Consider the following 18,317-nt stretch of genomic DNA (forward strand, 5'->3'; position numbering starts at 1 on the left):
CCTGAATTAAACAAAAAGGTCCAATCTGATTGTGTGTATTATTTGTAAAATTCCAAACAGTACAAAATCAAACGAAAATTTAACTGTTTGCTAGCCTGAAAATTGGCATTTAGAAAAAAACAAACTGACTCAGTTTAGATTTATTTTATTCATATTCCTTCATCTTTCCAGCTTGCGTTTGTGTCTAACCCCTTCACCCCCCTTCTGCTTACTGTCGACACATACGCCGCCACACATTTTGGCCAATCACGTACCGCTTTAAATGACGTCTCGTTTATCTTAAAGAGCCGTTTCTAAGACACGCTTCGCTCGCGATCAACACATACTAATGATAACTGTGTTACGACAGTATGGACGACTCCGGAACCAAAGCAGCAATTACATTGGCTTTAATCGCTGAATATTTCTATTATATTCTGACGTAGCTACATGGAATGACGACAGGGTAAATCTCACTTCAGAGAAACTACATTTGCAGCTGTCATTGTGTACAGGTTGAGCTGTCACAGGAATCTTTCAACTCAGGTAGGTGACTAGTGTTTCATTCAAGCGAAAACTTTAGTAAACACGCCTCGCGAGATAAATAAGCTTTAACTAACACTTAGAAGTCAACACACTCTTCGTCAATACAAAAATAGCTTGCAATGCTAAGTCATCAAACTGGTGGTTGGTGGCCAAGAGAAATCCCTTTCGGCCAATAGCGTCACAAATCGGGGGTTCATGTGAACTAAAGCTTGATTCTCATTGGAGGGAGGGCGGGACTACGCGTCAACCTACCTATGGTGGTAGAAGTTCCACCGTTGATGTTGACAAGTCAGGGATTGTTTACGTAACACAGCTGACTGACCTGCCCACTATAAAGTGCTTATGAAGGGCCAACATAGAAAATAGCTTTCAGTGAGATTGTTTTATTTATCACGTTTATTTGACATTGGCATTGTGACACTTTGTTGCTGCTGCTAACTGTCAGACATAAAAACACAAGAAAAGTTTGATTTATTTTTGATTAATGACAACGATGACAATGACAATGCTTGCTCACTGTATTGTATGTACTTCATTTCACCAATGCAAAGAAATGAATATAAATGTAGTGCATATGAAATGTATTCTGTCCTCATTTGTCCTGGATAGGTGTTTGTTGATAATTGTTTTGATCATCACTATGTTACTCTGAATTGTCTTGTTTGTGGGTTTCCATTACTTTAGTGTTGAAATGATTGCCATTGTTTGGAACATTTTATTGGTGTTAAGAATGGGAAACGACATGCAATCTAGTAACATTTCACTGACAGATGATAAGACTGTATATTAGTGTGCATCATGTATTGTAACCGACGTTGTTGTGATTTTCATTGCCCTGCCGCACAGATGGGTCAGGCACTGTGGAGGCTCCCACCCAGACAACAGCAGCAGCTTCAAGAAGAACTTGTCGGCCGGCTTTCTAACACGGGGGGAGCAAGGCGAGAGCAAGGTAACCTTGACTGTGGCGTCTTTTTTTAATTGCTGCGGTGAGCAGATACAGTTGCACAGACATTTTGTGCACTCATCGGGGGCATGAATGTCATTTATTTTCTTAATCCAAAGAAAAATATTCCCTCTTTCCCAGGGAGGGATGAGCGGCCACTGAGAAGAGTTCCACAGCATTGTTATGGCCCTGACATATACCATTTGCTGAAAACACGCAGAGGAGGTAAGATAAAAGTGTTTCAGTATTTTTTATTATGTTTCTAATTGCTGTTATGTGCATTTTTGTGTATTTTGGATACATTGCTTTATTTGTTGCTGTATTTCTTCATGACGTGCTTACTGTACACTTAGTAACTGGAAAATAAATAATTGGAAAGTGTAATTTAACCTAACACGGGTGTAAAAGTAATCTCAAGCCTTGTAAAAAAAAAAAAAAAAGTTTTTCGCGTTGCAGATACTATTGTGTTATTTATTTCCTGCAATGAAAACACTTATCATGGGCATGGATGTCATGTGTATTTGCTCTTTATTTAGAGTGGAATAATTCCACAGTGTACATTCTATGTATTCTAAAAACACAAACTGCCATTCCGGAAGATCAATGATTGAGTAATTCTATAAAAAAAGTTTGGATATTTGTTTGGGTTCATTGTCCTGTTGGAACACCCAAATGTGCCCACATTTTCAGTCTAGTTTTCATACCACAGACAGCGAAATAGCACCGGAACGGGATGTGTCTGACTTTAAAACTTGGCTAATCCATGTGGATTAAATGGAAATTTTAGTCAGGCCTGAAGCTGTCAATTTTATAGCACGGCCTAACCAAGCCTAACCAAATTCCTGTCATCTGGGGCTCACACCTCCACACCTCCGGACCTTAGCAATTGGTACACATATACATACAAATAACTTCTATTCGAGCTTTGGTGAATTGTTTGAGGTGATGACCTTGGAATGTGCAACTTGTATTCAAAACTGTCAAACTTCTCTCCATCATGGACAACCCCACCCACCCACCCACCCACTCAAATCGAACAATATAAAAGATAATCCACCACATTAGTATGCTGTACTGTCTGCCCTCCGTTGTATAAAGTGTACGTTTACTTGTATGTACCATATTTCTACAGACTATTTGTAAATATGCAAATATTGTTTTCGTTCCTTTTATTTTTTATTATGATATTTTTTTTATTTTACTGTATTTCATTCATATTACATTGCATCATATTTGAGAGTGTCTTAAATAAACCACCACACAAGTAATTTCCCTCATGGATCAACAAATCTAAGTCTAAAAGACTTTCCCAGATTGAGTTTGATTGAGTTCTTTCAGGGTATCATCAGGGTCTTAAAAAGTCTCAAATCTGATCGTTTGAATTTAAGGCCTAAAAATGTCAGAATCTGTTGTATTGTATGGTTTATTCTTTCAGACACTCGTTAACAAGTTACATTAAGGAACATCAAGCGGTTACATTTGCTCAAATCAAAATGAAAGGACACAGAAATGGATGAACGTTACTTTTATTTAAAACATATGCAAAAACTTGATATAACATAACTATAAAATAAAACCAAAGTACCTCTGCAGCCCAGTCAGAATTTATCACGTGCAGCCATACAGTACGCTGTGTTTGCATCGTGGGCCTCCCGATTTCCCTTCATAGCTTTTTGTACTTTTTACCAACATTGATGTGAAATTGGTATATTGCATTCCTTATACTCTTTGGACTTTGCCATTGTTTTATGTATTAGCTGTTGTTCCAGTGTGCGTTGCCAAACGGTTCTTTTAAAGAGAAACTCAGCTGCAGTCAATCATGATCACTGACAAGAAGCGTATACAGCTTGGCTATGTTATGTGTCCACGGAATATACAATTTAGTCCTGTCCCTCAAATCTCAATTCATTATGTAGATAAAAGACACCTCACAGAATCGCTTTCTGTCGTTCAAACCTCTCCTCCACCAAGGGCAAGACCAAAGAGCTGTGAAAAGACCTCAAAGACAAGACTGGAATGGATGTTTGCTGATAGTAATTTGCAGTAATCCATAGGTATGAATGTGAGTGTGAATGGTTGTTTGTCTATATGAGCCCTGTGATTGGCTGGCCACCAGTCCAGGGTGGACCCCGCCTCTTGCAGGAAGACAGCTGGGATAGGCTCCAACGGCATAGAAAATGGATGGATGGATGTATGACAGAAAAACTTACGTTTGACCACAACAGTATATCCCACCTTTGTCATTTTTTCTTCTTGTAGGTAAAGAGCAACATGGTTTTATAGATTTGGAGATGCTCCCACCAGAGTTAGGCATAACCATACTGTCATACCTGAATGCCACTGATCTGTGTCTGGCCGGGTGTGTGTGGCAGGACCTAGGAAATGATGAATACCTCTGGCAGGGGTAAGGAGATTTAGGTCTGGTTTTTGTCCCCCTCTTTGTGTGACTACACAGCTATGGCATTTTGCCACATGTTTGCAGTAAATGTCGTTTTTTTTCCCCCTAAACGAGTCTTGTTGATAACCCTTGCGTGTGGATCTCCCAGGCTCTGTAAGTCCACATGGGGTCACTGCTCCATCTACAACAGAAGGCTGCCTGCTGGTTTCTCATATAGAAGACTATATCTACAGCTAGATGAAGGCAGCCTCACATTCAACGCAAACCCGCAGGAGGTAACACATGCCAAACATCAAAGATGGCTCGTCCTCCCGTCCCCCAGCCTATATGCTCCTGGGTCTGGATGTTCTGATGCACGGAGGCCCCCGTAAGGCTGCATGATGTACGATCTGTCTGTGTCCCTTCCGTATAGGGTATCAGTTATTTCATGTCCAAGGGCATACTAGTGGATCACCCCACGGAGCTGGCGAAGTTCATCTTCTACACCCGACGGCTCAACTGGAAGATGCTGAGGATTTACCTGGATGAGAGGTTGGCGTACACACGCATGCAGCACGTCAAGACTTGCTTAATCAATTTGAAAGTAAAAAAAATGTTAAATTATTGATGTCGTAGAGTTGTCTATTGACATGGTACCGAATCTACAAGCATGACTGCCGGTGTAAAAATGCCAAACTGTGACATGGACGTTGCGTCTTCTTGTGTGTGCGCAGGCGGGATGTTTTGGATGAGCTGGTGACCCTCCATAACTTCAGCAATCAGTTCTTACCTAATGCTCTGAGGGATTTCTTCAGACACATTCACGCGCCGGAGGAGAGAGGAGAGTATCTGGAAACGCTCATCACCAAATTTAGCCACCGGTTTTGTACCTGCAACCCTGGGCTTGTGCGTGAGCTGGGTCTCAGCCCTGGTTAGTGATCGGACACCACCACACAACACGGGAATCAAATGCCATTACATAAAAATAATTTAAATAATATTTTATATTAGTTGTAATACTGATTTCTTTCCCCCCCCCCCCCCCCCCCCCACATAATGTGTTTTTAATGTTGGCTCAGTATATGGCAGGAGGCGACTGTCAGGTTTTCAACTTTGCTAAATGGTCGACACAAGTTGAATGAAGCTGTAAAAATGTATCAATAACTAATGAATTTTCCCATGTCAGAAAATAAAATCAAAATTGTTCATAGTGGAGGCCGGGGGCCAGTTGCAAGGAATATGCTAGCGCTGGATTACATTTACAGCACTGAGGATTCTAATCTTTTTTTAAGTTAAGTTTCATACAGCTCTTGAAGCAAAAAATGTAATTAGTGTTATTTATGAATTTTAATTGAAAAGAAAAAAAATGTATTTTGTGATTGTATTGTTGTAACTGAAATTGTATCTGTAATTTTAACTGAAAAAAATACAAATTTACATGATGATACAGTTTTAAGTATATGGTTTTACATTAAAAAAAATGAAAAAATAGTAACATAACATACAAATGTAATTTTTTTTCATAAAAAAAAACCCTGAATTATATGTATGATATTTATATATACAGTATTTAACATAAAAACATTCTGCAGGCTGTTCCAACCTAGAAGATTTATTTATTACTGTGTTCGAGTTTTCCCCGAGTACTCCGGTTTCCTCCCACATTCCAAAAACATGCTAGGTTAATTAGCGACTCCAAATTGTCCATAGGTATGAATGTGAGTGTGAATGGTTGTTTGTCTATATGTGCCCTGATCCAAGGGGTACCCCAACTCTTGCCCAAAGTCAATTGGGATAGGCTCCAGCATACCCCTGTGACCCAAGAAAGAATAAGCAGCATATATAATGGATGGATGGTTATTATGTGTGGTAAAAAAAAGACTAGTTTGTTATGTGCCAAACAAATAACAAGAAAATATTACGTTTTGTTATGTGCCAAATTATTGCGTTTTTCAGTGTGCTTGGAAACCTTTGCAATAGCTCATACGGCCTATTTTTCTTTAGTTGTCACTGCGTTTCAACATATGGACGTATGGAGACATATGGAGATACTGCCAAAAATGAGATATCATTAGCAGCAAATCCGTAGATCCCGAAGTGAAGTATCTTCCTCGCCAGCCCATACTGAAGCCATCTGCGATACTTGCGTGATTAGCGGACTTAGTGTAATGGCTTGTAAACCACGGATGAACGGTCGCTGCCTCTGAGCGCAACGTTTTCATGTCATTTGGACCCCAGATGCAGACACAAGTGCAGCACAAACGCACGCCGGGAGACCCCCCAATGTTTCCTGTACCTGACTTTAGTACATATTTCAACACGTTGAATGGCTTCTGAGGCGCATCGTCCCCGCACAGTGTGATCACATGTCCCGCTTTGTGTTTGCAGACGCCGTGTACGTGCTGTGCTACAGTCTGATCCTGCTGTCCATCGATCTAAGCAGCCCTCACGTCAAAAACAAAATGTCAAAGAGGGAGTTCATCAGGAACACTCGCAGAGCGGCGCATAACGTCTCGGATGATTTTGTGGGTCATCTTTACGACAACATATACCTGATCGGCCACGTGGCGGCGTAGCTCCATGAAACCCCCCGCAATGCGACTCTGAAATGTTATGGAAAATTGTGAAGAAAAAAAGCTTTGAGAAGCATAACAACAACGGACTTTGTAGATGATTTAGCACCGCAACGTGGGAGAGACTACGCTACCGAATGGTCTGAATGTTTTTAGATTGATTTTTAAAATATGTACACATACGAAGGCAGGGGAGGATGCTTTAAATTGAAACTATAAAGACGAGCTCTGGTACTGCACTGACGCCGAGTACTACTAAAGCCGTGGAAGGACGAGTCCTCAGACTGTCAGACACGGGGACGGTCTTTCCTTTTCAATGCTGACTGCTTCCTAACAGGACTTCTTGTGTTCAGGCGGAGAATATAACTCACTAATATCACTTAGTACAAGCGGGTATGATGGGATCAGTTGTCCTTAGGTTGGTACTGGAATGATGACATCACAGTATATACAGTAGGGAAAGTATTTGATCCCTGCAGATTTTGTAGGGTACATTTTTATGGTAGGTTTATTATAATAAAGCGACAGAATGTAAAAAAAAAAAAAACTTTATTACATTTTAAATGAATATGAATTTGATTGACGGGACTAAGTATTTGATCCCCTATCGACCAGCAAGCATTCTGACACATGACAGACTGGTATGTCCATGAAGTACATAATTAGTCCTGTCCCGTTTGGAAAGTACCCCTAATCTCAAGTTATTATGTGGATAAAGAGGAAAAAAGGACCTCAGTGACAGGATCATCCACCTGCACACGCCTGGAACGGAGTACAAGAACATCAGCCAGAAGCTTGTTGAGAAGATCTGAATGACTCAGCCGAGGCTTGGGAGAATGTTGTGGTTACATGAGACCAAAGTTGACCCCTTTGGCATCCGAGTGGACTGGACGTGCAAAATGGTGAATATGAGCCCTGCAACGCCGTGAAACATTCCGCTTCTGGGATGTTTCCTCAGCCAAATTCCCTCCTGGGATGCGTGCAAGCCAACCAACCACAACAAACATCTGACCTCTCTTCTTGTTAGCAAGGATTTCTCCACCAAGTTCTACACAAAGTCGTTTATGTTTATTTCATGTTTTGGACTGTGCCCGTCTTGTAAAGGGATAACCCTTACAACATCAACACTTGGAATTCATGTTTCACCTCCATGAACCACAGCTTGGCAGCACTCATGCCTCTACCACTGTCATGTTTGATTGTAGGCAAGACACGAAGACAAATGATGGATTTCTGCCATACAAGCTGTACACTGACTAGATGTTGACTTTGTACTCACTAGTACGCGTGAGTACGTGTTTTGAAGCAATTTGAACTTGGGTGAGTTCCACAACGTAGCCTTTTAGTCGCTGCACTGACAAATTTAGATAATAGGCTGCACAATGTCCTAGTGGTGAGCATGGTGGCCTCAACGGCGGGACATCGGGGGTACAGATAGCAGTGTGTGTGTGTGTGTGGGGGGGGGTTCTCCTACATCCCCAAAACATCTTAGAACATTTTAGATTGCTGATCCTAAATTGTCCATATGGTTATCTGTATAGGTGCATATACAGGCTCATTTTGGGTTCCAAATGGGAGTTTTACCTTGACGTGTCGCGACTGTCACTCGCAGGCTTCCTCAGAAATGTCACCCGCTGATGCTGGTCAGGTGATAATTGAAACTCGTCAAGGTAAATTCCATGTAATGTAATTTAAAATAATGTCTGAATCTAAAATCCAGTCCAGGGTTTACCTCAGCTCAGCTCACCTTTATGACCCTAATGACAGGCGGTATAGGAAATGAACGTATAGATGGGATTTTGTTCATTACTACAACAACCTACAGAGGGAAAATCGTGAGCAAGCTATTAATATAGTATATATTGAAGCACTGAATACAAGGAAAGCATAGATTCATAATTTTACAAAGTGTAATAATACTTGTTGACAGACGTAACGCTACTTTATCATGAAGGCTTTTATTACTTCCAACCGTTGGATGACAGTTGGATGAGGCTCTGGCCCATAATATACATCATAAAATAGCCCTGAGTTCAGCCTCTGAATTAATTTTTAAAATAGCAATATTGTTTCTGTAATCCGGTTCCATGACAGACTTTGCACCTTGAATGTTAACACCTTTGTCAGGGCAACACTACATTGTACAGTATTTTATTTCTCTACATAACAAATATATATATATATCGTATATTGATTGTTTCAAGCCCAGATATGGTTTGGAAGACCCTTCATAAGAATTTGGACTTTTTAATAGCAAATAAATCGGGATCGGGAGAGTCCAAATCACCAAATACTGAACAATTTAAAGATGCCGGGTGTCATTTTGATATTTGTTATAGTTATATTTCATGGAAAAAAACAGGTAGCATTTTGTGTAGTTTATTTTTCTCATTACTGTTTTGTGTGGGGTTTTTATTTGGTAATTGCATATTTAGAATATACCGAGGGCCAATTAAAAAAAACATTTGGACACCCGTGACATTTATCATGAGGCTACCAGTGAATTATTGATGAATGTTTTATTGACACTAAAGATAGATTTTTGAAATGGCCATTTCCTCGTTGTCTACCTTCATCATTTGCTTGTAAATTCATTTTGTCACTTTGTCACGCCGATGAAGGATAGTGTCGTTTCCTTGGTGTTTTGAATGCTTTGTAAGTGGATTTCATCACCGATACTTAACGTATTAAAAGTTTGCTACCATGTTTGGCCGAGACATGTAGCTATGAAGAAACTGTGGTGGAAAGAACTTGTTGACTTTTTAAACTAGAAAATGCATGCACTGTGAATGGACCAGCAGATAAGTTGCAAATGGCCCCGAGGCCAGATTTTGGACAAACCAATAAAACACTGGGCTGCTTCTTTTCAATTGTAAAGATATAAAAACAGAAACAAGAGGCAGCTAAGAATGCACGCCTTCTGATAAAAATGCCAACAATGCTCCAGTTACATAATGTGACCTGCATATTAATATTAACCAAGCTACAATTACTTTATTTTTATTATTATTATTATTATTATTATTACGGCAAAGAACTACATTAGTGGCATAGTGACACCTTGCCACACCACACCGGCTAGCTAATAACCGGCTCGAGACTAACTTCACCACACACTCGCTCATAACACGTGAAGACCACGCTCACAACGCTAAGTCCACGAAAGATAATGAGTTAACGCTAGGTGTGGTTACTAAAACTATTGTCATTTTGTGTAACATATTGTACGATTTACCAAACCATAAACTTTGTTGGAGGTGTTTTAATAGCAGGACACTTTTTAACTGTTTTTATAGCTTTAGAAGAGAAAAAGTCACAAAAAGTATGATGGGCTAAATTCCACAAAAGTGCAGTTTTCCTTGAAGTATATAAAGTAAAAGTACAAGTAAAAAGTAAAAGTGTTCAAGAAGAGTCAATATAAATACAATATAAATATAAATATATCAATATAAAATACAAAATATACCTGCAATATGGTAATATCCGCCCCACATCTGCATAAAAATATGATATCCGTAGACATCGATATCAATTGTCTTCATATGTCATGTTACACATATGGGTATCAGCTGATATTGGTATCGGAAATTAAGAGTTGGACAATATCGGCAAAAAAGCCAATATCGGACATTTCTATAAAATACCATACAGTCCTTTGACTTATCCTCGTTTAACTCCTGGCAGCCTGTTTGGAACACAACATAACGAGTTAAACGGGAAAGTGGAACATATTGTTGATTAATGCCCTAAATTATTAAACTAAATTATTTACAAAAAGACTGATGTCATATATACTGTAAAAAAATGAAACAAAAGAACAATCTATAAAAAAGTAAAATAAATTAATACAATTAAAAAAACTTAAATTATATTAGGAAAGCAGGAAGTGAACAAATGTAAGAGTTAGTGATTGTAAAAGTACCAGATGGAGGGGTAGGATTTAATAAGCTTTGCTTCTTCCTACTCCTTTTGGACATGTGGAACTGGGAACTGATTATGGGATGCACTCAATTGGAATCTGATGCATGTTCAAATGAAATAAAACCATTACCATTACCATTACCATTACCATTACCATTACCATTACCATTACCATTACCATTACCATTACCATTACCATTACCATTACCATTACCATTACCATATTTGTAAAATGGAAAAGCATTGTGAACTGCAGCATTGTCATGTTGAAAATAACAATCATTAGCACATAGATGGGGGCTTTCAGTCATGAGGGATGTCCCCTGCAACCTCTCCACAGCCTCTGCCGTTTGACGCCCCTGCACAACCTGAAGCTCCATTGTTGGAAGGGAAAAGCACCCCAAATCTGTGCCTTGTGGGATCTCCTTGTCATGCCAGTAACCTTGGAAGCCATCAGGACCGTCAAGCTTTTTTTTTTTTCAGAATAAAACTTTCTTTGACCTTTCCTTTCTTCTCGTTCTCCAATTTCAAACAGACTTAAAGCAGAAAAAGGTTTGGCTGAGTATTTGACTATTTTTGAGTACTTTTCCAATCAATAAAGCTGAATCGTCTTGTATGACCTCGCCTACATGCGTGTTTGTGTGTGTGTGGTTTAGATCAAGCAGCCAAAAAGTAAATCCTCTCCAGACACAATATGACCTCTGAACCCTGACCTCTACGAGTGTGTGTGTGTTAGAGAGCCAAGGAGAGAGAGCTGCGTGTTTAAGGTACAGCAAATAGGAAGAGAGTGGAGGGCAAAGATACGTGACCTGTCATCAAACATGCAATCACTCACACACACATCAGGTTTGTTCATACATCCTAGTCATAGTACTGAATGGTACCAGAAGTACTAATATTGGAGTATTTAGGATGCTGATAAACTCCGCAATTATTGACACTGCTTGTCTTTATTCATATGTGCAGGGTTTAAAAATTATATAGTTATTAATAAAAAATAAAATGTAATATCTAATATTATATTTTTATATATATTATATATTTTTTTATTATATTAAAATATTATAGCATATTTTAAAGATATTTATAAATTTTAATGTTTTTATGTGTATCATATTTTAATTATTTTTTACATAATTATTGTTTATTATTATTAGTGTTTATTATTATTAGTGTTATTATTATTATTATTATTATTATTATTATTATTATTATTATTATACCTAATTGGCAAAGGTTTGTTCGAGTGTATCCTAAAAGGAAGTGTTAAAGCGTCCATATTCCGTACTTCCCACATGAGCCGGGATGCCAATTGTGACCATGAGTTGATCACAGAAGGTCTTGGTGTGTAGTTCAAGGGCACCTTGAAAGTCAGAAGCACATGAGCATCTCTCCAATTAGCTTCCATTTTGCTTTTTTTAATTTTAACTCTTCACTGCTTCAGATGATGATGATGCTGACCCAATCTGGGTCTGTTGATGATGATGATGAGGATGAAGGCCTGGTGTTTATTTAGGCCGGCCCCGGAGCAGCGAGTCCGGGTCGTCGTCTGGTGGCGTCCCTGCACGGAGAGGTACACTTAAGCTTGAAGGAGATGATGGATGGCCTCCCGAGCTCCGTCTCTGCACTTCATCAGCATGGAAGTCAATGCTGCTGACACACACGTGAACACACACACGAACACACACACACACACACACACATGAACACACCACGCAGGCCGGTTCACACACCTTTAGTCCTTAACACACCACAAATACTTGGAGAGCTTCTGGTTCTACAACACTCACATCTTCTCATTGATGGACTGGGAATGCTTTAATGTGTCGTCAAAGTGAAGCATTGGCTTGCGTGTCGGCTTCCGGGTTCGTGGATTTATTCTACCTTTCCTATCAAATTCACATGCAAGCTGCAGATTTATTATTCCTCTTGTGACGGCCCGGGTAGATTTTGGAATCTGACGCTGTCACAGTCAAATAAAAACAAGGTGAGTAAACAAGACTTGGAACGAAGCAACAAGGCAGTCTAGGAAGATGATATTAGGAACAATAATAAAAAGTAATAACCAAAACGTACCAAAAGGGTGAAAAAAAAGACTAAACATCCAACAAGAAACCAGATTTAGCACCAGGCAGCAAAAGGAGCTCGGCTCAACACACCATGACAAATAATTGGATGTCTTTCCGGTGTGGACGCAGTGTTTATGAATCATCTTAATTGGTGATTGCGTCCACCTGCCTGGCTCCACCCACAGTCACCAGACCACGTTTCCTGCAAAGAGAGCAGAAAAAGGAAAATACCAGACGGAAACAGGAAGTGAATAAAGAGTTGCTGGCGTGCAGATCATGAATTGGGTGCGTGGAATTCAGTGTTTTATGCAAATTTACTGCTTTGAAGAAACACGGGTGCAGAATATAGATATGGTCGCAAGGTCACAAGTCCTATATTTTGTCACTGGACTTTTCTTAAAAGTAATGTTTGTAATGTCTTGACACCCCGGTTAATAGAACTTGGGGCCTGGGGGCTTAAGGTTTGAGGGTTCTGCACAGGACCTTAGCGGTTCCCAGTGTTGTGCTCTTCTGGATGTCGAGATCAGACGTTGTTTTCTGGTAAAAGAAACAACAACATTCAATTTTACATGTTTTTATTAAATAAGGCGAGAGGCGGGGTCCACCCTGGACTGGTGGCCAGCCAATCAGAGGGCACATATAGACAAACAACCATTCACACTCACATTCACACGAAGACAGCTTGGATAGGCTCCAGCCTGCAGTTCTCGTGAGGATGAGAGGTATAGAAAATGGATGGATGGATGGATGGATGAATGGATGGATGGATGGATGGATGGATGGATGGATGGATGTCACATGTACAGCAATTCAGATGAAAGGATTTCAAGTATGAACATGAAAAAGTTTAATGAACTGATGAGTGCTGCCATTTTGTTTCCTCTCCAGGTTGCGAGGGCACAGAAGAGGGGGTTCGGCTGCATCGGTGGTTCAGAAGGCAGCGGATACAGCTGGAGGGGCCCTGCAGAGGCGGCCAAACCTGTTTTTCATTCACATTTTCAGTTAATGAAAAAAATATTCAGAAAATATTCCTGAATGGAATATTTATTATTATTATTATTATTATTATTATTATTATTATTATTATTATTATTATTATTATTATTATTATTATTATTATTATTATTATTATTATTATTCCTGAATGGAATATTTTCATAGTTATAGAATAGATCATAGAATGTGTGTTTACCTTCTAAATGTGTTAAATTGTATTAAATGTATTAAATTATTAGAGCCTTCTAGGTATGAAATAACACCCTTTACCCTCGTAGTATCCATCATAGTAGACATAAATATGACATATTAGACATAAACGTATTAGACTCACACATTAGCACTGGGCGAGTTTTTCTGGTGAGCGTACTTCCTGGTGCATTGATGTCCCATCAATGTAGCATTCCTGACACCTCGTGGCTAAAGTAAAATGCTACATATCACGTCTTTCAACGCATCTTCTAAATGTCAACTATTTTTATTTTAATTCATTTAGCCATTTTCATGCTTGAAAACACTTAAATTAGGCAAAAAAATATGTCAAATGTGCTTAAATATTTTTTTACAAATAAAGATCAGGATTTATTAATATATATATATATACATATATAAAGCTAATTTTAAAGCCATTTAACAATTGTAATGTTTTTTAATAATGTGCCAAATACTAGCATAAATAAGAATGCATACAGTGTGTATTATATGCATACGTATGATTTATAATTCATCTATATATTGTATAACAGGCAACAGAAGAAGTGATGACAGACTGCTGGTTTTTGCGTCCTTTACAAGCAGCTGTTCTTCAAAGTCTCGTTGCTTCCACGTCTCGACGCACGTCAGATGTTGTCCAACACTCGGCTGCAGATGGGAGAGCCACACAACGCAAGCACAGACCTTCTCCTTCATGATTTATCAGTTTAGCAGAAGTGCAAAGACGCAAATGTTGTTAGATGACATTTTTTCCCTCTGTTCTGTGTTCATCCGCTCGTAGATTTACTGCAGCCGGTGGAGCTTCAGGACGGCAACGAGCTGAGAGCTTGCGTTTTCATCACAGACAGGAAGGAAGGAGGAAATTGGATGAGGTGAGAAGTGAGCATTATGGGAATGAAACAATATGTTGCTGGACTAAACAGATGAGAGAAAAAATGAGAAATTACACTTTATCATGTACGATAGCACCCTGTATGCAACGTAATAATTAATGCAGCATAAAAGATTGACGTCAAATATAAAACTGCAATAAAGGCTGTGTACATATAATATCAATATATTATACAAAAAGGTTCATTTAATTAAATTAATTTTAATTTAAATTAAATTTAATTAAATTATTCATATATTTAAAAATATATGTATATAATATAATATATATAATAAAATAAAAAATGTTGTATTTATGTAAAAAACAATTAATAAGTGTAATATTATTTATATTGTATTAACAACAACAATGTATTACTATTGCTGAAACGGGAAAAAAATCTTTATTTATGTGTATTACATTTTTAAATACATCTACTTGTATTGATGTGTCTTTAGGGACATCCTGTAAATACAAATGAATACACGGCAGTTGAAGAGAGAGCTGCGTGTTCACATGGGCTGAAGGCCAGAGGAAGCACATCGCATGATAAGATGAAAAAGCCCTCGTTTCCACTTGGGAGACACTTTTGTGGCAGATCCACTCCAGACTGTTCCATCACAGATAAAGCCGGTTGAGATGCTTCAAGAGTGGATGTGAAATGTCTGCAGTATTTCCTCCGATGCAGTCCTACTTTACAGATGCCCATCAGGCCTTGAAGCAAACACTTCAAACCAAATTAGGATATTGATAATAGTAACGGTAATACTGTCACGGCCTGCCGAGTTACACGATATGTCAATGTTGTTTGTACAAGACAGTTTATTGATAGTAAGACAAAAATATGTACAACTACAACAATAATACAAAAAAAAACAAGCGGACCCGTGTGAAGATTATATAGGCCATACAATAATAATCCATTATATGGTAATATTATATAAATAAATTGAAAGCGTCAAAAATAGCTGATACAGTGTTCCCTCGCTACATTGCTCTTCATCTTTCATGGATTTGCTGTTTTGCTGATTTTTTAAGTGCAATATTGCATGGGCTCTTTTGAGTGTGCATTGTGTTCTGCATCCTTGTGGTGTATTAGAGCAATCTAGCATCTCTGCTGTATGTGTCTGTTATTGTATGTATTACTTAAGAACGCAGAGTAGACAATAACTGGCTAAATATAGAGCTGCAATAATCCTAACTTGGTAAGGGTTGCCCATTGTGTTCTGCATGCTGATTGGCTGTAGACCATTGTCAATCAATCCCCTGGTGTCGTTTCCTGTTGTGTTTGTCCTGTTTATAGAAGAAGAAAAAGAAGCTAACCACCTAAATTAATCTTTGGTTCAAGGAATAGGACGAGGAGGAGGAAGATACGATGGCAGGAACAAAATGTTTTAACAAGGATACAAAAATGCTACAGCCGAACGGCGCCAGCACGAGGCACGGTCAGAGGAGTGAATACGTATGAGTCATTGTGTCCAATCTAGTAGCATAGACCATTAAAATTCAAGTAACATTTCCACTTTGATAGAGTTTAAACTCGAGAGAAATGTAAGAAAATATTGATGCATGTCTAAGAAAAGCGTACGAAGTGTATTGTGAGGGGTTTTAAAGTCTTAAAACACACAAAAACACAAAAACACAAATGATAACAAAGAGATAAAAGACTAAACATTCAGGATTCTCAGATCAAGGTTTTACGTTGCTGATTCTGATACCAATCCCAAGGCTTAATTATAAATGTATTGATTTATTTATGATGAGCGCTATAAAAAGGGGGAAGTCAGGGCAGTTCCAATGTTTTTGACTTCCAGTGGACACAAAAAATAGGAAATTGCTAATTAATTAATAATGAGATACGGGGGATTAGCTTTAACCATCATTATTATTATGGCCTTCCTTTGTTGATTGGCTGTGACCAATCCCAGCGGGACGCTACTTCACGGCGATGCGTGTGGCGTCTATTTTAAGTTTTTATATATGTTTCCCGGCACTGTAAAGTCCCGTGCATACATCTTCAGAGGGATAATTACACATGTGACCACAATACCAAATAGTTTGAACTTGAAAACCGAGGCAGGATTGCCAGAGCCTGCTTGTTGTTCCTGTAAGTAGCTCCCATCCTAGCTTGCTTTACAACGGAGATGAGGAAAGGTCACCCAAAGGCGTCTCAGCTCCAAGCATCTGTTAACCATTTGTGGAGAGAGAAAGATGTCCCATATTGGACGTCGCACTCTGTCACTCCTTCAAGTGCTCCCAGAAGATCTGAGCCAAGGTGTGTACAGATGATTTTCGGGGAACAACTTTGGAAAACCTTGTCTGTTCTGCTCAGACTACTACTAGAGCTTTCCATCGTTTTTCATTGGACCCTGGCTGCAGACATGGAAGCAGGCAAAAACAAAGTCGTTAATGGTTGCCCATAATAAGCTAACAGTACACCCAAAATCTGGGTACTCTCGAGTAACAAGGAAACTAAAATGACCTGCAGGGAAAAAGTAAAAGTAAAAGACTATTTAGTCGGTAAAAAATACCTGGGGTGTTAGTCTTAGTCTCCCAAAAGAGCCCCTGATCCCAAGGAGAGTCTATATATGGATCCAGTGGCATCACAGTGGGAATCATAAAAACATATAAATATGTCTTTAGCATTGAAAGCGTTAAAGGAAAACTGGGTAACACTCTACACTGATACTACACAATATTAGAGTAGTTCATGAGGTATGAACCTACCTAACCCTAAGCACTACTCATTAGTTCTTCATTAGTTCCTTAGTAACTACTCTACATTTATGTACCTTACTTCCTCATTAGAGCTGCATTTGTTCCTCAGTAACTACTCTACATTTATGTGCCTTAGTTCCTCATTAGTTCTTTAGTTCCTCGCTAACTACTCTACTCATTAGTTCCTCATTAGTTTGTTTCGTTTGTTCCTCAGTAACTACTCTAGTCAGTTCCTCTTTAGATCTCCACTAGTTCCTCAGTAACTACTCTACTCATTAGTTCCTCATTAGTTTGTTTCGTTTGTTCCTCAGTAACTACTCTAGTCAGTTCCTCATTAGATCTCCACTAGTTCCTCAGTAGCTACTCTACTCATTAGTTCCTCATTAGTTTTTTGTTCGTTCCTCAGTAACTACTCTAGTCAGTTCCTTATTAGATCTTCATTAGTTCCTCAGTAACTACTCTACTCATTAGTTCCTCATTAGTTTTTTGTTCGTTCCTCAGTAACTACTCTAGTCAGTTCCTTATTAGATCTTCATTAGTTCCTCAGTAACTACTCTACTCATTAGTTCCTCATTAGTTTTTCGTTCGTTCCTCGGCAATTACTCTATTCAGTTCCTCATTAGTTCTTCATTAGTTCCTCAGTAACTACTCTATTCAGTAATGGCAAACATTTATTTCACCTACAAAAAAACCAAAGGTTCCAACAATCCTCCATTTGCATATAACGTGATGCGTATATTAACCAAACTACAGCAACATTGTTATTATTCTTATCAACATTGTTACACCAATCGAGCTACGTTACTGGCTAGCTAGCACACCACACCAGCTAGCGACCAGCCGGCTAGCGACCAGCCGGCTAGCGACCAGCCGGCTAGCGACGAGCCGGCTAGCGACGAGCCGGCTAGCGACGAGCCGGCTAGCGACGAGCCGGCTAGCGACCAGCCGGCTAGCTTCACCACATGCCTGCGCCCAGGAAGGACCAAAACACTGTAAGTATTACATGTTACTACGTGGATTTAAATGCATAAAACCTTGTTGCCGTTTTTTGAAAGTGTTTTAATAGCAGCTTTGTAGGCGGCACAGGTGTGTCTCATTATCTAATGAGTAA

General features: G+C 39.0%; 2 protein-coding genes across 2 annotated transcripts in view; one reads left to right on the top strand and one right to left on the bottom strand.

The window, feature by feature from the left end:
* The window catches only part of dctd (dCMP deaminase), a 97,413-nt gene that overhangs the window by 14,740 nt on the left and 64,356 nt on the right, over window positions 1-18,317 (bottom strand). The gene's annotated exons all lie outside the window — the stretch shown is intronic.
* fbxo8 (F-box protein 8) lies at window positions 295-7,887 on the top strand. The gene is made up of 8 exons (XM_058078929.2): window positions 295-525; window positions 1,372-1,474; window positions 1,610-1,693; window positions 3,728-3,872; window positions 4,015-4,141; window positions 4,279-4,397; window positions 4,580-4,776; window positions 6,234-7,887. The coding sequence occupies exons 2-8, from the start codon at window positions 1,372-1,374 to the stop codon at window positions 6,419-6,421; spliced, it is 963 nt and encodes a 320-aa protein (XP_057934912.2). The 5' UTR covers window positions 295-525; the 3' UTR covers window positions 6,422-7,887.

This window comes from Doryrhamphus excisus, linkage group LG9 (genome assembly GCF_037039965.1).
Source record: "Doryrhamphus excisus strain RoL-2023G ecotype Guam linkage group LG9, RoL_Dexc_Guam_v1.1, whole genome shotgun sequence".
NCBI lineage: Eukaryota > Metazoa > Chordata > Actinopteri > Syngnathiformes > Syngnathidae > Doryrhamphus > Doryrhamphus excisus.